Here is a 24,024-nt window from a genome sequence, read left to right as displayed (position 1 = left end):
TTAAAACAGCTCAAACATGCATTTTAGTCTGGGACCAGCTTAAGCCTTGTCTGTGAAACTGGGGGAATGCTCTTATAATGCTCTTTCACCATAGTTCTCGAGTGTTTCCACTTGGTGATTTTGTTTAGGATCCTCAGTAGGTTGATGCAGGAGAAGAGATTACGCCAGCAAAACTGATTACTGTCACCAGCTTCCTGTTTGCATGCACAGACACACATTCACTGTCTTAACAACATTCAAAAATGCCATTTTTTATCTTTTTAGTCACCTATAAAATATTATCTGGAGTTTAAGTAATTAAAAAAGCTGTGTTTTGTATAATTACCAGGCTTTCAGCTGTGAGTTCAGGCATTTCATGAACCACACAATGTGGGAAATCCAGGGCACAAATGCTGGTATCAGAAAACACAATATGTTAAAAAAAAATTCAGACATAGGAGATGGTTTGAATGAGAACAGATCTAAATGTCTACCTGTTTTTGGCACTGATGTAAGACATAATGTTCTGGTTGAAGAACTTGAGGATGAGGGGGATGCAGTTGGCAAACACCAGGTGCTGAGCCACATATTCAAACTGTCCAGGACGGGAAGAAAACATTCAGTACATAATAATGTACTACATAAAAATCTTCAGCATATGAACAACACTACATTTTAAAATAAGAAGGAATGGCCATTTAAATCCAGAGTGTTACATAGAGAGGAAGTCAGTTTGGTTATTAATATCTATAATTAACTGCCAACTTCCCTCGTTCTCAAATGAGCAGGAGCTTTCATTAGGCTTTCACTTGTAACATTCATCTGAGACTGAGATGCACACTGAAGAGTGATTTGTCTCCAGTTGTTCTTCGTTTATCACGGCTTTACATGTTAATGGGCAAACTCTGTCAAAGAGCTACCCAGAATTAACTGTACATCAGCTCAGCGGGATATGTCAGCAGATCAGCAAAGCTGACGGTCGTTCTTGTTGTTTAGTCTGAGCAAATGAGTGATTGAGTAACTGAGAAGGAAAAGAAGGAAGATGCTTTTAGTAACTGATTATTCAGTGCTGTATGAAGATGTGATCCTTCAAGTCGAGAGTGAGAAAGGGTAAACCGACACGACAAAATAAGTGTGTTATAAAATTCTTCCCACTGCAGTGCTATTTATTTATAACCGCTTTCATTCTCCACCAACAGAGGGCGACACTTAAAAACACCCACGTTCATTTTTCAGAATTTGTCACGCTCATCATACAGGATTAGTCTGAACTGTGCTGGCAAGACACTTTGTTCTTGTACCCAGCTAATATTTTAAAATCATCTGATGTATGAGGAGAGAAAGTCTCAGGTTTCTCAGCATCCGAGAGGGTTTTACTGGTCGAGCCCACTCTCTTTAGTTTGAAATATGACAGATTTGTCTTTCTTATTGATGCATTTAGAGTATCTTTTTTTAGTTTAAAGTGCTTGTCTCGTTGTTGTATTGAGATGAATGGTGCTTTGACAGCGAGCCTATCTGCAGAAAGCTGGGTCAGTCAAGTACAAGAGATCAGACAGACACAAGCAGAGAAAGGAATGGCACATAAAGAGAGAGAGAGAGAGGAAAGAGTCTGACCTGGTATATGTGGTTGAGTTTGAAGTGTTTGAGCAGCAGTAGCAGGAGAGCTGAAATCGCTTTGACGATAATCTCCTTGTGTCTGTTCACATCAATGCCCAGCTTCATGCTCTGGAGGACGGTGATTCTGTTTCCAACACAAACACGGCAAATGTTTGCTGTGCGTCTAAAACAAACCGCACTGATCTGTTCATGCACCATTTTACACATGCACAGATCAAACGCAGAGTCTCTGCTGTACGCGTGTTTGCGTAGACTCACGGCATCTCCTCCGGCAGAACGTCGGCTAGGATGTTGATAGAATCGGTCTTTGCTTTGGAGGTTGGAGCTGCAGCCAGCAGCAGCTTCAAAAGAGCAATCTACAAAGAGACTAACATTAGTGCAACACGCCTACCTGGTTTCTCTGAATAGCTGCATGCATTTAGCACATTTCTAAAATGTTATGTTTAATTATGCAAATGAGCCCTCATCTAATTAAATATGCACTAATTTGTATCCATTTCCAGAACAGAAATCTGAACATTGGATAAAGCCAGGTTCATTTGTTTCATTTTATTGACATATTAGAGTCAAACTGACATATTAGAGTTTTTATAGAGGGGAATTCTCTTTATAAATCACTCCATAAATCAGAAAAAAAATAATAAAACCTTCAGAATATAGAAAGTTTGCTTTGTGTAAATGCTACCGAAGTGGAGATTTCTGACGCCTTTTGAGAAAACGGCCTTTAAAAGATCGTAATTAAAATGTACAGATGCAAACAGATAAAGTGCAATAAAATAAACACTTAAAAGTGGATTTTGGATGCTTTCTTTCCACTAGTCTGCCCAGATTTACAAAATTGGCCAGTGCATGAAAAAAAAAAACAATATTTTTGTCTGTAGCATCTCCCCTTAAAGAGATTGAACTGTAAAATATTGTTTCACTCACATATTCTGCTGGAAAGCATTAGCTATATTCACAAGAATCTGAGTGTGTAAAATTCAGTAAGAAAGATGAAATGTAAGGGAAACTTACAACATACTGTGAGAGACTGGGCAACATTCCCAAATATAGAATCTCTGCAGGCGTTTCTTCCACCTCCTCCTCCCCCTATCCAATCAAAAGAGCCAATTCTGATTGACAGCTTAATGGACCAGTAATAAATGCAAAAGAACAATGAACTCGAGTCACTTACCAAAGTCATGGGGCACTGCTGCAGCTCCTCCTCTCTCTTGATCTGGACCTCCGCTATGGAGACATACTTGTGCTTGAGAGAGAAAGGGATCAGTGAGAGAGAATTGCCATGGTGACCGAGGATGGATATCTAAACAGTGATTGGCTGAAAGAGCCCCAATAGAGCATGCATTAGATCACTGGATTCACGTCAATGCATATCTGCGGCAGAACAGCCGGTAAACCCGACAGATATAATCCACTTATAAAGTATCAATAAAAGGGCAAACATCTGAAGTAAGAGAAATTATGTTTAAGCATTTGGTTTTCATGCATATTTATAGTAATGTTCAAACCATTTTTGTTAAAGAGAACCTATTATACCTTTTCTCAAAAGGAGTTCAGAAATAGTCACACTGATGTAGAGAAGAACTCCTGCTGGAAGGACTTTGTGCTTTGTAACTTTGCAGACCTTTTTCATGCTCGAACAGCAACATTACACTACATTTTTCAAAAAAAAGTCATAATAGGTCCCCTTTAATCCTGTCTAGAAGAATACTAGAAAACAAAAATGTTTCCATGCTCACCTGTTTCAGAGTCTTTACGCTCTCGTGTATGGGCCGGGGTAACCCAACCAGAGTGTCAATGTCACTAAAATAACATCAGAAAGAACAAGTGTAAACCAGAAACGGCAGAGTATATTGATTTAATGACAATGAAGGTGACCTTTATTATCATTTATCATAGCAGTGGCAGAGCTTCGGCCCGGGTGAACTGATCAAAGACTCACCTTCCCAAGGTGAAGCCGATAAATTTATTTCTGCTGGTCTCCAGGAAGTGCTCGATGTCTTTCTCTCTGTGGAAGGAGGAAGGGAATGGACTACATGAGGAGTTGGTTTTGGCTATAAACAGCTTTTTCTCAGTTTATATGCTTTAGCTTATCAAACACAGCAATGTAATGACGTCCCTTCAGGACTGTCATTGCCTCTATGCTCGCTAACCTCTTTAAACTGCTGCAACTCCCCTCCGCCACCCTCTCGTTCTCATCTGCATGCGGCAGCACAGCTCAGCAGTGTTACGATTCACAGGTAAACACTGTACCGCATGACTCTTCAAATAATCAAGAGGGTATGATCAATTGTGACTGTCACAGCTTTCACTGCTGATTCATCTCTTTTTCTTCCTCTATGTTTCTCCCTGTTCATCTGTCTCTGTCCAAAAATCTGCATTATTTATGCCAGACATACTGCAGCCTGTGTTTCTAGCACAGGAGCTGTAGTAGATTTTTCTAAGCAGTTCAGACGAGTCACTACAGATACAGCATGGAGCATCAGATACACCATCGTTCAAAAAGATTTTTTTTAAATTGACCAAAAGTGACATTTATAAGAGTTCCATTTTAAATAAATGCTGATCTTTTTAACTTTCTATTCAAAGAAACCTGAAAAAATGTATCAGTTTCTACAAAAATATGAAGCAGCACAACTGTTTTCAACAGTAACAATAAGAAATATTTCTTGAGCATATCACTGGAGTAAGGATGCTGAAAATTCAGCTTTGATCACAGGAAAAAAAATTACATTTTATATATATTTAAATACAGAACAGTTATTTTAAATTGCACAAATATTTCAGAATATTATTGTTCACAGTAGCTATGTTTCCATCCAAAGATGCGAATTTGGAATATGGCATAAAACATTTGTGAATAAAGCAGTGTTTCCATTCCATGTGTTCAAGAGAACAAAACTGTTTTAGAAAATAAATACAGCATTGGTGAGACTTCTTTCAAAAACGTATTAACCCTTTACTAATTTTTGAATGGTAGTTAATGTCTTCCTGAACTCATTGCAAATGAATAGATTTGTGAAAACACACAGTTTTAGTGAATATAGTGTAGTTTATGCAGAGCTCTGAATTAGTTTAACAAAGTTTTAACGGGAACATAAACAAAACCGAAATCAAGTTTAATCGTTCTGAACAGAAATGCTTATTTGAAATGACCATTTATGGGTTTATCGTTCTGTTTAATGATTTAATTTGGCAGTCAACCAATCATGAATTCACGTAGTCCTATTGAAATGTGAGGTATGTTGCCGGCATAAGCTTATGGATCTCAGGAGTTTTTCCATGCATATGTCACCAACTGTTAAAGCATTACATTTAAGTGAAAATGAATGGTTGGTAATATTCAGAGTGGTGTTTGTTTTGAAACCAGCGACAAAAGCTGAGTTCAAGGTCATTCTGGCCATCCTGTAGAGTCACATTTGAAGAAAAGATCTTGTACGCTACCTGACTTTGGGAGCCCAGGGCAGGCCCTTGGGGAAGGACACTCTCTCAGTCGGGGGCCGCAGCGGTGGCGGCGGCGGCGGCGGTTGGATGATGACGTCTCTGTCGAGAGGGTCGACCTCTCCCTCGATGCCACTGTCCACATCCTCTGGGTCATCTTCCTCATCCCGGGCATCGTCGTTCTTGAAAGGGTCCCGTTCGTTGTATGTGTCCAGGCTGTCCTGCTTGACCAGGGGCTGCAAGAGATGAAGAAACAGTTTAATATCAACTCTCAAATGTGCATATTACTCTGGACCCTGATATTGAGTCTCATTTCAAAGTTTTAAAGGCCGTAACACACCAAGTTGACATCAAAAAAAAAATTGCGATTGGGTTGTTGCCTTGCGTCGGCTGTGTTTGGACCAAAATGCTGCACTCTAACGTCTCAAACGCTCACCAATGGCTGACCATTGGCTTGGTGTGTCATGGCCCTAAATCCATTAGTTATAATTTTAAAATCAAGTTAAAAATCGTTTAACCGTCCAAACTGAAACATCCCGTTTCAAACGTTTACACTGAACGAGACTCACATCAGGTTCACCCAGAATTACTTGTGGTAATTTTCCATTGTTTATCCTTCAGATTACATTCCCCATCCATTGCTTATTGCTGAAACTTACCGCTCCATAAACCTGCAAATGATAAGCATCACAAAAACTTTGAATCGTTGACGCAATATTGGGAACTCGTACATTCCAGATACAACACCGCAACTCCTTTTTTCAACATTCCTGTGCAGATTCAGTTCAACAAAGGCACAAAAAACAAGTTCTTTACATCTCTAGTGTTGTGCAAACGGATGAATGGCAAGATTCAGAGCAAGCATCAGGCATGAGGTGCATTAGTGGAGCGTCATCCTTTGTTCCAGTGCAGTCAATGTATGAGTGTGTCTGTGGGCGGTGCTGAGGCCATGAGCAAAGGTGACTCAGCTGTGATTGGTTGCCTATGAGAAGAAGCCATTCTGCTAGCTAGTGTGTCTATGTGGATCTCATTGACTGAGAATATGTGGAAAGATGTGCAAATGGAAAGATAGGAGGAGGAGAGAGAGTCTTGCTAATGTCCGGTAGCCATGGTCAGCTGTATCTCTCAGAACCCTTCCCTTCCCCAAATCAAGTTTCAAAAGAAAAACAAATTGCTGTGAAGGAAAAGAGAGGTGGAAGAGTGCAAGGCCAGCCCACAACAAAGAGAATGCACAAAAGGGTTTTTGGGGTAAAGACCTGTTTCTTGGCATATGGACTGTCTCCTTCCAAGCTATCAACAAAGGCACTCTGTAGGGACACAAGGAAGAGACGGGAATGAGCCAACAGGAAAACCAAAACCCAGAGAGAAAAGGGCAGAGAGGAGTAGAGAGGGAGACAGAGGAAAAGCAAAAACTCTGCACTGCAAAAAGAGGTTTTCTTACTTGGTATTTTTGTCTTGTTTTCCAGTATGAAAATCTAAACATTCTTAAATCAAGACGCATTTACTTGTGAAGCAAAATGACATAAGATTTGAAAAATTGATTGAGTTTATACTTAAAAAAGAAAAGAAAAAATATCTGCCTGTGGGGTCAGAAAAAGAAAAAAGAAAAAAACTTAATTCAAAGGGAAAACAAGATTATCTTTCTTACCCTGTTGGCAGTTTTTTTTTGTTTCAAGCTAAAACTTAAGCAAAAAAAAGTATAACATTTTTCAGACAAAAAAAAAAGACTTAAAAGACTTAAAGGGTTAGTTTACCCAAAAGTGAAAATTATCCCATAATTTACTGGTGTATATGATTATCCTAGGTGTATATGACTTACTGTCTTCTTTCAGACGAACACAATCGGTGTTATATTAAAAAAATATTCTGGCTCTTCCGAGCTTTATAATGCGAGTGAAAAGATTTTGAAGGGAGAAGAGATTTGAAGCCCAAAAAAGCACATCCATCCATCATAAAAGTAAACAATACAACTCTAGTTCATAAAGTTTAGCTCTAGTTTATGAAGTTGTAAATAAGGATATAAACACATTGTTTTATTAACTGGAGCTGTATGGATTACTTTTATAATTGATGGATGCACCTTTTTAGGCTTCAAAATCTCGGTTACTATTCACTCCCATTATAGCTTGAAAGAGCCAGGACATTTTTAATATAACTCCAGTTGTGTTTGGCTGAAAGAAGAAAGTCATATACACCTAGGATGGCTTGAGGGTGAGTAAATTATGGGATAATTTTCATTTTTGGGTGAACTATCCCTTTAATATCTTAATGTAGTTTTGTTTCTACAGTAAATGTATCTTGCTTTAAAAATGCTTATATGTTTGTACTGGAAAAATAAGAAAATCATTTTCTTGCAGTGTGAAACCTGCTGTGAAAGTTTTGCAGACAGAGCAGCCAATCGGTGCACTGCTTAATTTCACTCTCATTGTGACATCACCGTTGCAGTGTTAGAGTGTCTTTAAGGGCAGTAGTGTGGTGAAACACAGGCATGTAGTTCCTTTAGTGAGTTTATGTTAAAAGTTGTGTAAGTTTTGTAGGCTGGGTGGTCCATCATATTAGTATAAACTAGTATTAGATCCAATTTTGTGTGTGTGTGTGTGTGTGTTGTAAAGGTTTATGAGTGGTTGTGTGTAGTGAGCTCAACTCATGCTGGCACAGTGAATGTACTTCTTCCTCACATGGTTTCTGCTAGTGCCCCTTTTTTGAAAGCTGTGTGTTTGTCTTGTGTTTCTCGTACCCTGCGGCTCCTGCGTCCTCTCTTCTGCTGCTGCTGCTGCTCGATGAGCTCCATGGCCGAGGCTGGAGGGGAAGCGGCCCGCATGTTTCGCACCACCTTAATGCTGTCCTCAGGGAGTGGCGGCAGCTTCAACTGCTCTCTCATTCTCACCTTCATCTCCTGCAGCTCCTCGAAGCCTCCCAGTGTGAACTGAGGTGCACGCCAACACACAGACACACAGAAATCAGTGGACAGAGGACTATAGCGATGCAAGCAGGTCTGTTATCAACTTGATTTAGACATGAAAGAGTCCATGATAGACACAATGTTTATATTATGAAAAATCCATGAAGTTCTTTCTATCTGGTAGAATAGAATTAGCTGTAATCTATGAAATGAAATGTAGCATAATGAAATAAAATAGAACAAAATTTAGTCATTCATCAATTCATGCAGAATAAAATTGAATATACACTACAATTCAAATGATTGGGGTCAGTAAAATTTTTTGATATTTCTGAAAGACATCTCTTGTGCTCACCAAGGCATTTGACCAAAAATATTTATTTGACCAAAATATGGTAAAAAAAAAAAAAAGCTGTTTTCTATTTGAATATATTTTAAAATGTCATTCCTGTGACGCAAATCTTAATTTTCAGCATCATTACTCCAGTCTTCAGTGTCACATGATCCTTCAGAAATCATTCTAACATGCTGATTTGAATAAAGAAACATTATTATGATTATTATCAGTGTTGAAAACCGTTGTACTGCTTTTTTGTGGAAACTGATACACTTAATAGAAACAGCATGTATTATAAATTTATTTATTTAAATGCAACCTTGCAGAATAAAAGTTATTAATATCTTAAAAATACTTATTGACCCAAACCTTTTGAATGGTAGTGCATATAATGTAATATAACAGAATAGTATGGAATAGAATAGAACAGAACAGAATAGAATAAGTAAACTATAAGTGAAATTGAATAAAATTAAATAGCCTAGAATAAGCAGTGGTTAATGTGTGGAATAGAATAGAATTAATCTATAAGTGAAATAGAATAAAATAGAATGTAACTTAGCATAAAAGAATAACATAGAATCAGCAGTGATTAATGTGAGGAATAGAATAGAATAGAATAGAATAGAAGTAATCTATAAGTGAAATGGAATAAAATGGAAGGTAACAGCATAACAGAATATCATAGGATAAGCAGTGATTATGTGTAGAATAGAATAGAATAGAATAGAATAGAAGTAATCTATAAGTGAAATGGAATAAAATGGAATGTAACATAGCAAAACAGAATATCATAGAATAAGCAGTGATTAATGTGAGGAATAGAATAGAATAGAATAGAATAGAATAGAAGTAATCTATAAGTGAAATGGAATAAAATGGAATGTAACATAGCAAAACAGAATATCATAGAATAAGCAGTGATTAATGTGTAGAATAGAATAGAATAGAATAGAATTAATCTATAAGTGAAATGGAATAAAATGGAATGTAACATAGCAAAACAGAATATCATAGAATAAGCAGTGATTAATGTGAGGAATAGAATATAATGGAATAGAATAGAATAGAATACAATAGAATAGAATAGAAGTAATCTATAAGTGAAATGGAATAAAATGGAATGTAACATAGCATAACAGAATATCATAGAATAAGCAGTGATTAATGTGTAGAATAGAATAGAATAGAATAAGTAATCTATGAGTAAAATTTTATAAAACAGAATATAACAGCATAGCATAACAGAATAGCATAGAATAAGCAGTGATTAATGTGTAGAATAGAATAGAATAGAATAGAATAGAATAAGTAATCTATGAGTAAAATTTTATAAAACAGAATATAACAGCATAGCATAACAGAATAGCATAGAATAAGCAGTGATTAATATGTGGAATAGAATAGAATGAAACTTTGGAACAGAATAGAATCAAAGTATTAATCTAAATTGGAACATATTCTATAGTAATTCTGTTGTGTGTATATAGAGACTGACCAGTATGGTCTTCCAGAGCAAGAGCAGCACTTTCTTCATGGGGAAATGGGGCGCATTCATGCTGCAGAACTTGGTTACCATGGTGAAGAGGAGGAGGGCAAAGGGCTCTCCGTTATAAAGGGGAGAACCTGAGAGGAGGAGGGAGGTTAATCACTGCACCATAGAGAAGGTCAACAGCCAATCACTGCGATCTCACACACACACTGTATTCTGTATATCTGTAAGACACACAGTTCTCTGACAGTCTTTCTCACCCAACTCTGTTTTGAAGGCCTGTCTGGCTGCCTTCCTCTCAGGGCCGTCACCCTCCATTTCCACACGAATGGTCTCAACCATCAGATACATGATGCTCAGAAGAACCCTTCAGAACATAATGCAAATGCCTTTACTTTCAATCTGAGTGATTGTGTGTATTAGTGAGAGAGAGTCTTTGTTTATTGTGACCAAAGGTAAGTATTTCCTTCTATAATCAGCTAATGCAGCAGCTTTACTCCTTACAGGAAAACAACATTCAGGTCTCAATTATGTTTGCTTGGAGCGAGCATCGGTGCAAAGCACTCAAAAACATGAAGGCATATGAGGCTGCCGTCAGAAAGACTTTGAAGTAAATCTGAGAAGTGGATTGTGGTTTGGAGGAAGAGAAGTCATGTTGTGAGAGAGCGTATGAATGTCTGTGAAAGAAGAAAATGATTCATTCCCAGAAGACATCTTACCTGAGTTCAGTGCTGTCTGCCAGCGAAATGGCCGGTTTTCTCACCGCGGTGCTGCACGCCTGGTTATTACTGGAGGAAAAGGGAGTGATGCTAAATCAAAATAGCACTCTACAGACATCCTTACGTAACTGCATCAAAAGACTCATTACAAGCAGGCGATCGTTTTATTACGCCACAAAATACAATATAAATGAGTTTTTGAGAGGCAAACGGCATACGGTCTAATGTCTTGCATTCATTCTGCAACACAAACATTAGCTTATTGCACCTGACAAGCTGTCAACCTTGATCATTTGAATATGTTGTGCTTGGCCAAATATGAATCGATGCTCAGAGAAGCTGGAGGGCTAATTGTGCAAATTATGGCATCGCAAACTGGAGAAGAGGCAGCGGTACGGTCTCCCGGAGCGCAGTTCTGCTGTGTGGGCTGATGGGACAATGGTACAAAGACATTAAATCCCCCAGGCAGGGGCTTGAAAGAGGAGAAGCATGGTGGCCAGGCTGTCTTTGAAGCCGAGATCAGAGACGGACCACTCTGAGGCTCTCTGAACACAAGAGAGCAGGAGGAAACGGAGAGAAAGAGGGCGGTGGTGCAGGAAATAAAGACGAGAGATGACAGCAGGTACGAGAAGGATACACAAAAGATACACCTTTTTGATCTTGATTTGATGCTTACATTAACTATTACATTAACATAAGAATATGATGAACTTGAAATATATTATGAAACATAGTTAGCATTTAATATATGAAACATTATAAGTCACAGTTTATCAGCTGAAATGTGCTACGAATAAAAAACTATGTTCACCAGCGACAGAATTATATTATTATATTATATTATATTATATTATATTATATTATAATTATATTATATTATACTTAGTGCTGTCAGTCAAATCAATTAATTGGGATTAATCACATCTAACATAAAAGTTTGAATATAAATATATATACACATTTACAAACTTATGTTAGATGTGATTAAACAGCACTAATTATATTATATTATATATATTAATTTGTGTTATTTTAGTATTATTTGTATATTCTTTTATAATCTATTTATATTCTATTTGTATATTATATATTATATTCTATTTGTATATTCTATTTTGAATTATTAATAGTTTAGTTTTTAATTTAAGTTTTAGTAATTTTATTATGTGCTTTCGTCATTTGTATTAGTTTTTTATTTAGCTTTAATTAATTTTTAATTACTTTTTTATGTTTCATTTTTTGTAATTTCAGCACTTAAACTTAAGCTTATTTTAAGTTAGTTGCAAAGGCAACATTTATAATTTTAGAATTTTACATCTAATATTTATTTTATTTTATTTAGCTTTATTTCATATATATTTTTTAATAGTTTTAGTTAACAATACCAACACTGATTATATTAATTATATTATATTATATTATATTATATTATATTATATTATATTATATTATAAAATGTTTTCTAAAATGTTTGTGTATGTTAATTTTTTTTAATAAAAATGAGGATTTACAATGTGAATATAAATTTAATTGACATTTTTTTAATTAGCCTCTAAATCATACACAAAGCACACACGTTTGGATTTGTGCCAAATTTTCACATTTTTTTAATGCACAAGTTGCCATCATAACACTGAGGTATAATGAATGGTTGCCAGGCCATTGCTATTCAGTTACTAATGTGTTCTTTGCACATTCATTTTTGGGTTGTTTTTAGGGTGTTCTGGGTGGTTGTACAGTATGTGCAATACTAAGAGAGATATCTGATATCACTGACATCACTCTCTGAATGGAATAGAAAGATCCATTAACATGGAAGTAATGCGGGTAATTAGAGAAATAGAGAAGTGTCTCGCAGTGCCGCCCGGGCAGCTGCTACTGTACTGTAGTGGGCATTAAGAAACAGAAAAGGAAAAGGCGTATGGCTCATTAGTACAGCACCCAGGAGATCTGCAGAAATACACAACCCCTTAAACACTGATTCACACACACACAGTCATGACTGGGCCGTTTCTAACCTGCTCCCTCATGAGAAAGAGAATAAAAATAGAAGCACTGTTAAACACTTCACTCCCTGTCTCGGTCTCTTTCAATATTTCAGCACTTATCTGTCTGTCCCTGCCTGCAGCAGATGGTCTGCCCTCAGTCACAGTTCTCCACAGAGAGACTGAGGCATTTTGGGAAATGAAGACGCTCACTCTATCTCCATGCTGAGGAGCTCCAGCAGAGCCGTGAAGATGCCCATGTCGTAGAGGAGGAAGACGTTGTGTCGAGACCAGTAGAGGACGTCTGTCTCCGTGTCACACTCGTCAAACACACCTTAATACACACACAGAAGCGAACAAAGAAAAAAAAAAGAAAAGAGTGTAAGCTAAAATGATTTCTTAAAAATAAAGGTTCTATATTGGCATCTATGGTTCCATAAAGAACCTTTAACATCCATAGAACCTTTCCACTGGACAAAAAGATGTTCTTCACACTAAGAAAATGGTTCTTTTAAGAAATGTTGACTGAAAGGTTCCACAAAAGTGGTTCTTCTAAGGCATCATTATTTAACTTTATTTTTAAGAGTGTAAAAAAAAAAAATAAAAAAAATAAAAAAAAATAATATATATATATATATATATATATATATATATATATATATATATATATATATATATATATGCTATTATTGTCATGCCAGTTGTATATTAGTATAATTTTTTCATTTTAGTTTTATTATAGTTTTATTAATATTATTGAATTAGCTTTTATTTTTTATTTACTGGTCACGCATTTCAAACTTCTTTTTACCCCCAAGCGAACAACGAAAAAGAATTTCACCATGGCCTTAATGATCCTAAAATTGATATAGTTTCATATCTTTCTTTTGATTTGGTTGCGATATTTGATATGTTCTATAGTTACACCCATTGCATTGTGGTTTCACGTGCTACATTCATACCTTGGGCCAAATAGAGGATGGCCCGGGCCACTTTGAGCCTCTTGTCCCGATCGGTGACCTCCAGAGCGTCCAGCAGTCTCATGACATACGCCCTCTGCTCCTCCAAACTCAACTCCATCCACCTCCGACCCTTCACTGAGAGCAGAGGACAGAACAACCACATCCATGTTGATCATTTCTGTCTTTCTTCTAACACCTCCCATTCTGGTTCATTTCTCACATGTGAGAAAGATTAGTCAGGATTTGTGTTGCTCAAACATGCGTGAGAGGGGCGGCACTGACCTCTCTTCTCTTTCAGTCATAAATGTTATTCATCCACATATACTGTACAAGAGGGTGACTTATGAATGCAAATTACTGTTGCATTGAAAGTAATTTGCCATATGTTTATTAGAGAGTTTGTGTAGCAGATTTCTGCTGTCGAGTCTTCAGGGGAAGGAACGTGTAAAATTAATTCACTGAGGTTGTTCATCTGACACTGAAAGATTTACAGTTGAATTCTGATGGAAATATATTACGGAAATGTTTGCTTGCATACGTTTCTCACACTGCAAAATATCAGTGCAAATATCTAAACGTTCTTGAATCAAGACACATTTACTTGAGAAGAAAATTGAAAAATTGAATTAGACTTTTAATTCATGACGGGTGTTTTGTTTTGCTCTATCCTCTGCACTTCTGCATTCATCAGTGTGTCATGTGTCAGGTCAGGGCTTACTCATCCGCCGTAAATTGATGCGTACAGTCAGCCTGGAAGCTTAAATATGGATATGCTTTAGAAGGCCTATAACCCCCTGGAGTCGTATGGATTACTTTTATGATAGATGGATGTGCTTTTTTGGGCTTCAAAATTTCACACCCCCTTCAATACCATTATCAAGTATATCTCCGATTGTGTTTGTCTGAAAGAAGATAATCATATACACCTAGGATGGCTTGAGGGTGAGTAAATCATGGGATAATTTTCATTTTTGGGTGAACTGTTCCTTTAAGAATGTTGAGATATTTGTACTGTATGAATGTGTCTTGTAAACGACTCGATCAACACATGACATGCAGTTGCTTTACAATCAACACAGACGTACAGCGCACACAAACACACAAAAGCTAACGTGATGTGGGTGATCCAGGCACTTGGCTTTTTTCCACTGAGTAGAGACTGCAGTGCCACGGCAAACACAGAGAGAGAGACAGAGAGCGAGAGGTCTGGTGAGGTGAGATTGTGCACACAGCAGGCAGGGTAAAGCCTGAGGCTACACACACACACACACAAACACACATTGTCACTACATAAACATTCATTAAAGTTCTCCTTTTCTCACAGAAAGAGAACTGTGGAACTTTGCTGACGCTTTATTTCCGTTCGCTTTCAGACACAGGTGGAAATATTATGCCATCTCTCTGTTTCAGGACATCAGCCAGTTGCATAAACATAACCATTATGTTAAGACAGTGTCTTGAGATCTAGTATGACCCACTAGCAGTTAGTCAAATGAAATTCGGTCTTACTTTTCGGTATCAAATTAGGCCAATCTACATTTTTATGCAACAGATTTTAAAAAGTTATGAACAGTGTTCAAGAAAAAAAAAAATTGACATTCAACTTGTAAAGACTACTCTTAGTGGTTTATTTAACTGGCACAGAGAAGAACATTCTCACTCTTAAACAATGCAATTTGAGCACAAAACTCAACAGGATCCTAAACACTAGAGTTAGTGTGGAAGACACACTGTAAATGAAGATCTGTTTGTTAAACTGTTTTTGTCTCTTTTTTTTTCTAGTAAAAATATCTGAACATGCTTAAAGGGGACCTAATATGCCCCTTTTTAAAAGATGTAATATAAGTCTCTGGTGTCCCCAGAGCATGTATGTGAAGTTTCAGCTCAAAATACCCCACAGATCATTTTTTATAACATGTTAAAATTGCCACTTTTTGGGGGCGAGCAAAAATGCACCATTTCTGTGTCCCTTTAAATGCAAATGAGCTGCTGCTCCCAGCCCCTTTTCAAGAAGAGAGCAGAGCTTCAAGAGCTCATGCTCCGGCATAGCGGCAACAACAAAACAGGACAATGTCACACACCGAAAATGTCAGAAACTGTCAGTGGCGGTGTTCAGCCTTATGTTTCAGAATCAACCTTTGTGAAAATCCAGCATTGAAAAGACCCTCGTTTGTGAAGCAGTCCGGCACAAAATAATTGGTGCAAACATAAGACTTTACTGATTTTCTTCGGGACATTTTTACTTTGAAAATGAAATTTAACCACAATGTCCACGGTGACTCAGATGGTGGGAGTCTATGGAGACTCACACCCCAAAACATAACATTTGTAATGCCTCTTTGGCACAGACATTGTAAAACTCCAGCTGTTAGAGAGAGGATACAGAAATGGCGGACTCCGTGCTTCTCACTCAGGGCTGTGTCTATGCTAATAGAGCAGATCGTCACTGGCTGTGGGCGTCATCATAGGGGGGAATCTGAATCAGCTCGTTTGAAGAAACTGCTTTTGATTTATGCGAATTATAAAAAAATGAGTGAGTAAATTTTTACCATTATAGGCTGGTTGTTCTCACACACTGCAGGTGTTCAAACACCTTATAAAAGTGAATTTTGTATAATATGTCCCTTTTAAAATTAACTTTGGAAGCAAAACTGTGTTTATTTTATTTATTTTTTTTTTTTTTACTTCAATTGGCTTTTTTTGTGTTCCAATTAAATATATTGATTTACCAACTTTAGAGAGGTTTGTATGGAGCCCCTAAAGGGACATGGTGAAGGTAAAAATATGAAATAGGAGGATCGGTAGGTTTATGCTTACAGGTAAGTTTTCCATACATTTCTGTAATAATTTCATAATTGAGATTTTATATCGGAGAAAAAAGTCATAAAACTAAAAGTTATAAACTCACAATTGTGAGAAAAAAAAGTCTGAATTGTGTGATAAAAAGCCAAAATTGTGAGATATATACTTGCAATTCCGAGAAAAAAGTTATAAACTTGGAATTGTGAGGAAAAACCATGATTAAAAAAGGTAATTTGATTGGATTTACTTGAGAAACAAATTAGATAAAAAGTCACAAGCTTCCATATTACAGTGTTGTGCAATTTGTTTCTTATTTGTGCCATGAAATAATACAAAAAAAAAAAAAAAAATTAAGAAAATAATTTTTTGCAGTGCACTACAGAAACATGACTGAGTCTTTTAGCTGTAATATAACACTGGCTATATTACCATGATTCTTGAAGTCTTCCTCAAAATAATCCCTGTTTAGACTGAACTCTGGTTCCTCTGTGTAGCTGTACAGCTCTGTACGAGAGACAAAAAAGACATAGTAAAATAGATTCATTAAACATTAATAGGCATGTTGCACATCACATAGTCACTGTTAAAGGTGCAACTTTAAACATTCATTATATATTATATATATTCTATTTATATATTCTTATATATTCTATTTCAATATTAAAGCGATGTTTGAACTCTTGCAAGATCTAAAACAGTTCTTGTGCTGCTTCCATGTTATTTAAATGCATTCTTTTAAAAGATCAGATCACCCGAATTCAGTGATTGTTTGTGTTTGTGACTGACCTGAGAGCTCAGCAGTGAAGCTGTCTGTGTCCCCATATTCAAACTCCAGGTTGGGGGACTCCATGGACCCCTGCGGACCAGAAGCAAACAATAACTGCACTGCAGCAGCAGAAAGTGTCACATGTCTAACATCCTGGAGCTCCTACCAACTGCATTTCAGGTCTTTCCACTATTTCATCAGCACGTGCTTTTCCTTGTTATTATGCAAATTCAGCCAGGACACACTATTCTAGTACTTCAACAACTACAAATTGGGAAATGTCAAGGATATGTACACATGCTCACACACACACACTGACAGTGAGTGTTTCCATCAGCACAGGTGCTCAGAAGACACAAAGATCTAAATATGAAGATGCACCACAGCATACTACAGTAAGAGAAAAGTCTCAATTAAAGCTACACATGCTGCATCTCAATTCACATACTATCCTAAAATAGAAGTGACATTAGGATTAATGCATCTCAAATTATAAAGAGGATGCTATACTATTTTGGTGGATTTTCTAAGTTTGCATCTGTACTTGCTTTTTGGGACAATACTGTGTACAACTGTGAGTTTGTACACTATAAATTACTTGTGCTTCAAAGCAAACAGATGATATGCAATAAACACTGCCATGTTATCTTGCGTTCGGATGCCTGGTGTTTATGAATGCAATCATGTGTGACCCTTCTGGGAGGAAATTAAACCTAATTATTTTGATGACAGACTTTGACTCAGGCATTTCAGAATGAACATTTGAGAGACATTTGAGAGGCTTCGCAATGCGAATGGCCTGCTGGTTAGTCCAGTTACAATCCAATTACATCCTCTGCTGAGGCAAAGACACGTGAGTTTTATTCAGTAATTATGTTTCCATCGTAGTTTATGTGCATGTCTTCTTATCGCATAAAAACTTTATCCACCTCAATTGAACACATACGGTTTTTTTATTCGCATTTTTGGAATTTATGCACATCTTGGCGTTTCCATCCAGCGTTTTTATATGCGATATCCCAAAATGTGAATAAAAATGAGTGAATGGAAACATAACTAGTGCATTATAAAAGGTACAAAACAGATTTTAGTACTTCAATAGGTTGGTAAATTAACATTGTATCAGTTAATGATACACTGCAAAATTAAGTTCAATCCATAAAACCTAAAATGTTGCAACCATATTTTGTTTACGGTAAAGTTCTGGCAACAACAACAACTATTTTTTCCCAATAGATTTCACTATGTTTTTAATAGGGTATCAAGAATGTCATGACATGCAGCATGTCCCAATACTGTCTTGCTTCACATTCAAACAGATACACTTTGCCATAACGAGTAATGTACACACTTTTAGTGCATGAATCTACACAGTGCGTCATGATAACGAGGCACGACTGCAGGGTTTTCCAGTGTGTGCCCACCTAAAAGGATGTTTCCTGTATAAATGACCGCTGACTGTCGAGCAAGAGTGCACTTTTGCTCAAGTAGCCAACTCCTGGACAGCAAAAGCAGCTTCTAAAACACTCACTCAACCAAGACTGCCCTGCTCTCGGTTACTGAAACTCTGAGACTGGCAAGAACAGCATCCAAATCATCAGTACTCATCTTGCTGGATCCGTCTGCTGCTTTTGACCCTCATGACAAAGGGCATCTCAAGAACTGCTCTCCAGTGGTTCAAGTCTTACCTCTCAGGTAGGTTTTTCAGGGTGTCTTGGAGGGTTGAGGTGTCTAAGTCACAACATCTACTGGGGTACCTCAGGGCTCAGTGTTTGGATCACTTCTCCTCTCCATCTACATGACACCACTAGGACCTGCCATTCAGAAATATGGCTTTATCTATCACTGCTATGCTTATGACTCTACCTCTCACAGACAAGTCACAGCACCTGCATATTGTCGCCCTTTGTTTGTTTGCTTCTATTGTTTTCCTCATTTGTAAGTCGCTTTGGATAAAAGCGTCTGCTAAATGATTAAATGTAAATGTAACTTTCTCAGAGAGCTACTAAACTGTGAACATTCACACTCAAACACAGTGTTAATGGTTTCAAACTATCAGAGAGCATTCACTCTGCCCAGTAAATTAAACTTACCCTATCAGTGCTGATTTATTGTATACTAATGTCACTAAACAGCCAATAAAATCTTGAGCCAAACATGGATTTCTAGGATTTTCCACCACAGTCTGTCTCAATGAAGAAGTGTCAGGTCCTCCGAGGCATTTCGATTTAATTGCAGCCCAATTAACATCTGGGGAACATGCTCTGCTCTCAGTTGAATAATAAATAACATAAGGAGCATGTTGAAGATGAAGTGTCTTCTTTCCCCCATCAGTTTCTCTAAGTGCTTATTCTTATCCATTTAAAGATAAAGTGCTTCTGCGGGACATTCGCCTTGTTGCAGCTAATTTGGCCTCATTGTTCTGCTGGACTTTTTCCCAATCTTTATGTTTTAGAATGCAGTTTTCTTGCAGTAAATTCCATTTTTTTCTCAGTTTGGATTTCTGAAAAAAATGATATGTTTTTGCTCCTTGAGGATGAGTTCCATATTCTCTTGCATTAAATCGAAAGTCCAAAGTGCAACTGAATCAAAAGCCCAACTAAACCATAACAAGGAGCAACTGAATGAGCTGCATGCCCCTCTTTGACCCACTGGACCAAAATCCAAAAGATGGCAGTCAATATTCATCATTTAATATTCATAACCATTTAATGCAGCGAGACACAATAACTCATCCCTGAATTTTGCACCATCTATTCTTCATTGCATGGTGTTATGTTTATGTTAGACTTGTCCCATAATTACCACTCTGAAGCTCTAATATAGAGGCATCTGACCTCAAAAAAACATCACAACTGGGTCACCCAATATAATGCTTTTAGCAAACCTCAAATTTGCTTTCATATGCTTCCTTTTGAGTAATGGCCTCTTTTGCCACCCACCCGTACCCGCCAGCGTTACGTACCGCTCTTCACAATGATACTGAACAAGCTCTTGATATTGGTGGACTCTGTTCTCAGGTCTTGAACTCTGTACCTTTTTCAAAGTGATCGTTGACCTCTTTCTACTTTCTCATACAGTATGCTTTCCTTTGACAACTATAAGCGGAAAATACAAAACTTTACAGGAAGGGGCCAATCGAGGAAACTTAAAATAAGTCCCCATCAGGGTTATTATTACTATTAACTTAAACTAAAACTATTAAAAATATTTCTGTGAATTGAAATAATAAAATAAAATAAAATAAAATAAAATAAAAATATTGGTTGAAATTTTTAAACTAAATGAAAATTAGAAATGTTGCCTTTGCAATAAACTGAAATAAGCTTAAGTTGAAGCCCTAAAATTATTAACTGGAAATAAATAAAAACTAAAGCTAACGAAAACTGAAATAAAAATAAATAAAACCTAAAAAGCAATTTAAAAAAATAATAATAATAATAATAATAATAATAAAAACTGACAAAAGTGAATAAAATGACAAAATCACATAATGAAATTACTAAAAAAAAAAAAAAAACTAAAATTAACATGACTAAATTAAAGCTAAATAGCAATGTTTAAAAAAAATAAAATGACTAAAAATTAAACTTAAATTAACATGAATAAATTAAAATTAAATATCAATATTTAAAAAAAAATGAATACAATGACAAAAGCTCATAACAAAATGACAAAAATTACCATGAAAACTAAAAATATAAAAAATAATTGTTTTTCATCTGTGTAAATTAGTGATTAGGGTAACACTTTACAATAAGGCTCGTTTGTTAACATTAGTTATGTATAGTATATGTATTAATGAACATGAACTAACCATGAGCAATACATTTGTTACTGTATTTGTTAATCTTTGTTAATGTTAGTTAATAAAAATATAGCAGTTCATTGTTTGTTCATGTTACTTCACAGTGCATTAACTAATGTTAACAAATACAACTCTTGATTTTAATAATGTATTAGTAAATTTTGAAATTAACATTAACTAAGATTAATAAATGCTGTAAAAGTGGTTCATTATTAGTTCATGTTAACTAATGTTAACTAATGAACCTTATTGTAAAGTGTTAGCGTAATTAGAAACTTTACTTTAAATGTATAATAGATTATGGGCAAAAATATATTGGATGTGAGAAGAATATAAATGCGCGTTATCATCATAATGCACATACATTATGCATAATTCATGTGCAGTTGTACACACAGAGCTAAAGATTTGTCATGTTTACCCTCTTCTCTCTTTCTCTGCCAAGTCATAGACATGTGTGGCTCAGTCAGGAGCATTTTATTTTGGTCCTCAGGAGCAGATGGCATTGATACTCATGGTGAAAGGCTCTAACGGAGAGCTGTGTGTGAGCGAGAGAGAGAGAGAGAGATGGGCTTTCCTTTTGACAGCGTTACCGACACCTTCCCTAAAGGTTATACTCCCAGAAGCAGAACACTCACGTCTGACTCAACGCCAGACACTGATGGTTTCAGAGAAAACGGTATGTCAAGGGCCAAAACATCTGACAAAGGCAAACTGTGGATACTTATAAACTAGAACAACATCCTGTAAACAAAATACACATTTATGTTGTGAATCATGATGCTGATTACTCAGACACGGGAGTATCAAATATGATACATCGGTCTTTTGAGGAACATTTGCTCATTTCGCAATCATCATAAAACTATTTAAATATCATCTTACTAAGACATATTATTGCCAAATATCGAGTGACAACTGATATTCATATGCGTTTTATGCAAGTTATACTGTTATAAAGATCTCATTGATTTACATTACCAGCTATTAGAATTTCATCTAACTTTTTATATAAATATTAGCATATGCGGAAAATTCCATATTTCTGAATAAAACTGAGGTGTTTTTACTCCTCAAATATGAGCTCCATATTCTCTCTCACTATAAAAATAAAAGCCTGATATATCAAATATGATACTCAGTAAAAAAAAAAAAAAAAAAAAAAAAAAAACCCACACACAATCTTAGTTTTTTTTTTTTTTTTTAGCATTTTGTTATATATTATATCAGATTTTTTTTATATATATATTTTTTTTTAAATTCTGACTTATTTCATATCAGGCTTTACAGGGTTAAAATTATACTTACATATATTTTATATTCACTTCAAATTCAACATCAAATCTAAAGCCCAAAGTGCAGCTAAATAAAAGCCCAGCCAAACTATAACACAGAGAAACTGAACAAGAGATGCACGCAAAACAAACTGGAATAATCTGTAAATCTCAAAACATGGCTGCATAATGTGGTTCCCTGTGCCAGCATTAACCTACTGGACCAAAGACCAAAAGATGACAGTCAGTATTCATCATTTAATATTCATAATTCATTAAATGCAGCCAGATACAATAATTCATCACTAATATTGGCTTGAACATACCATAAGACCAAGTACAGAGTTTCACATCCAGTATATTCTGGTTTAGTGACAGATCACTCACATATTTGACCTTTGAGTTTCACTCCTAGTCATAAGCTCCAGCCATGCACATCATTTTAAGGCTTTTTGTGTACATTCAATACGCCTCCCTGCCACTGTCCTAGAAAATTTCTGCTGCAGGAGGAAAACACGCTCTAATTCCTCTAAAAAAAAACCAAACAAACTCAACAACATTCAATATGCTCAACGATCACGGTCGAGGAATTCATTACCATAACTTCACTATTCTGGACATATTCCAGCACAATATGTTACTGTCCTTGAAGACTGAATATGCCATGCACAGTGCCAAAAAGACACTCAAATATGCATTTGCTTGCTTTAATGATGGATGGATGGATGGATGGATGGATGGATGGATGGATGGACGGACAGACGGACGGACAAACTGATAAGCTAGACCTATGGATGGATGGATGGATGGATGGACAAACTGATAAGATGGATGGATGGATGGATGGACAAACTGATAAGCTAGACCTCTGGATGGGTAGACAAATTGATTGGATGGATGGATGGATGGATGGATGGATGGATGGATGGATGGATGGATGGAAAAATTGATAAGCTAGACCTCTAGATGGATGGATGGATGGATGGATGGACAAACTGATAAGATGGATGGATGGATGGATGGATGGATGGATGGACGGACAAACTGATAAGCTAGACCTATGGATGGATGGATGGATGGATGGATGGATGGATGGATGGATGGATGGACAAATTGATAAGCTAGACCTCTGGATGGGTGGATGGATGGATGGATGGACAAACTGATAAGATGGATGGATGGATGGACGGACAAACTGATAAGATAGACCTATGGATGGATGGATGGATGGATGGATGGACGGACAAACTGATAAGCTAAACCTCTGGATGGGTAGACAAATTGATTGGATGAATGGATGGATGGATGGATGGATGGACAAATTGATAAGCTAGACCTCTGGATGGATGGATGGATGGATGGATGGATGGATGGATGGATGGATGGACAAATTGATAAGCTAGACCTCTGGATGGATGGATGGATGGATGGATGGATGGATGGACAAATTGATAAGCTAGACCTCTGGATGGATGGATGGATGGATGGATGGATGGACAAATTGATAAGCTAGACCTCTGGATGGATGGATGGATGGATGGACAAACTGATAAGATGGATGGATGGATGGACAAACTGATAAGCTAGACCTCTGGATGGGTAGACAAATTGATTGGATGGATGGATGGATGGATGGATGGACAAATTGATAAGCTAGACCTCTAGATAGATGGATGGATGGATGGATGGACGGACAAATTGATAAGATGGATGGATGGACAAACTGATAAGATGGATGGATGGATGGATGGACGGACAAACTGATAAGCTAGACCTCTGGATGGGTAGACAAATTGATTGGATGGCTGGACAAATTGATAAGACGGATGGATGGATGGATGGATGGATGGATGGATGGACAAACTGATAAGATGGATGGATGGATGGATGGATGGATAGAACCTTCCTCTTTTAAATAAATGTAATGAAATTAAATAATT

The 24,024-nt window shown here is 36.7% G+C and overlaps 1 protein-coding gene across 5 annotated transcripts in view; it reads right to left on the bottom strand.

Annotated features, from left to right (window-relative positions):
* strip2 (striatin interacting protein 2) overlaps nucleotides 1–24,024 on the bottom strand; it is a 33,855-nt gene that overhangs the window by 9,045 nt on the left and 786 nt on the right. For 4 of the 5 annotated variants that reach the window (XM_048154727.1, XM_048154730.1, XM_048154729.1 and 1 more), the window contains exons 2-20: nucleotides 17,023–17,092; nucleotides 16,666–16,740; nucleotides 13,435–13,569; nucleotides 12,686–12,806; nucleotides 10,488–10,556; nucleotides 10,029–10,135; nucleotides 9,775–9,902; nucleotides 7,775–7,963; nucleotides 6,294–6,344; nucleotides 5,041–5,273; nucleotides 3,539–3,604; nucleotides 3,336–3,399; nucleotides 2,771–2,842; nucleotides 2,611–2,685; nucleotides 1,855–1,952; nucleotides 1,594–1,720; nucleotides 474–574; nucleotides 326–392; nucleotides 90–194 (exon numbers count right to left, since the gene is read on the bottom strand). In XM_048154727.1, coding sequence (XP_048010684.1) covers nucleotides 90–194; nucleotides 326–392; nucleotides 474–574; nucleotides 1,594–1,720; nucleotides 1,855–1,952; nucleotides 2,611–2,685; nucleotides 2,771–2,842; nucleotides 3,336–3,399; nucleotides 3,539–3,604; nucleotides 5,041–5,273; nucleotides 6,294–6,344; nucleotides 7,775–7,963; nucleotides 9,775–9,902; nucleotides 10,029–10,135; nucleotides 10,488–10,556; nucleotides 12,686–12,806; nucleotides 13,435–13,569; nucleotides 16,666–16,740; nucleotides 17,023–17,092 — 1,953 coding nt within the window. The remainder of the gene's footprint in view (nucleotides 1–89; nucleotides 195–325; nucleotides 393–473; nucleotides 575–1,593; nucleotides 1,721–1,854; nucleotides 1,953–2,610; nucleotides 2,686–2,770; nucleotides 2,843–3,335; nucleotides 3,400–3,538; nucleotides 3,605–5,040; nucleotides 5,274–6,293; nucleotides 6,345–7,774; nucleotides 7,964–9,774; nucleotides 9,903–10,028; nucleotides 10,136–10,487; nucleotides 10,557–12,685; nucleotides 12,807–13,434; nucleotides 13,570–16,665; nucleotides 16,741–17,022; nucleotides 17,093–24,024) is intronic. The other variant, XM_048154731.1, reaches the window with a different exon arrangement.

This window comes from Megalobrama amblycephala, linkage group LG14 (assembly GCF_018812025.1).
Source record: "Megalobrama amblycephala isolate DHTTF-2021 linkage group LG14, ASM1881202v1, whole genome shotgun sequence".
Lineage (NCBI taxonomy): Eukaryota > Metazoa > Chordata > Actinopteri > Cypriniformes > Xenocyprididae > Megalobrama > Megalobrama amblycephala.
This window is presented reverse-complemented; position numbering and strand designations above follow the sequence as displayed.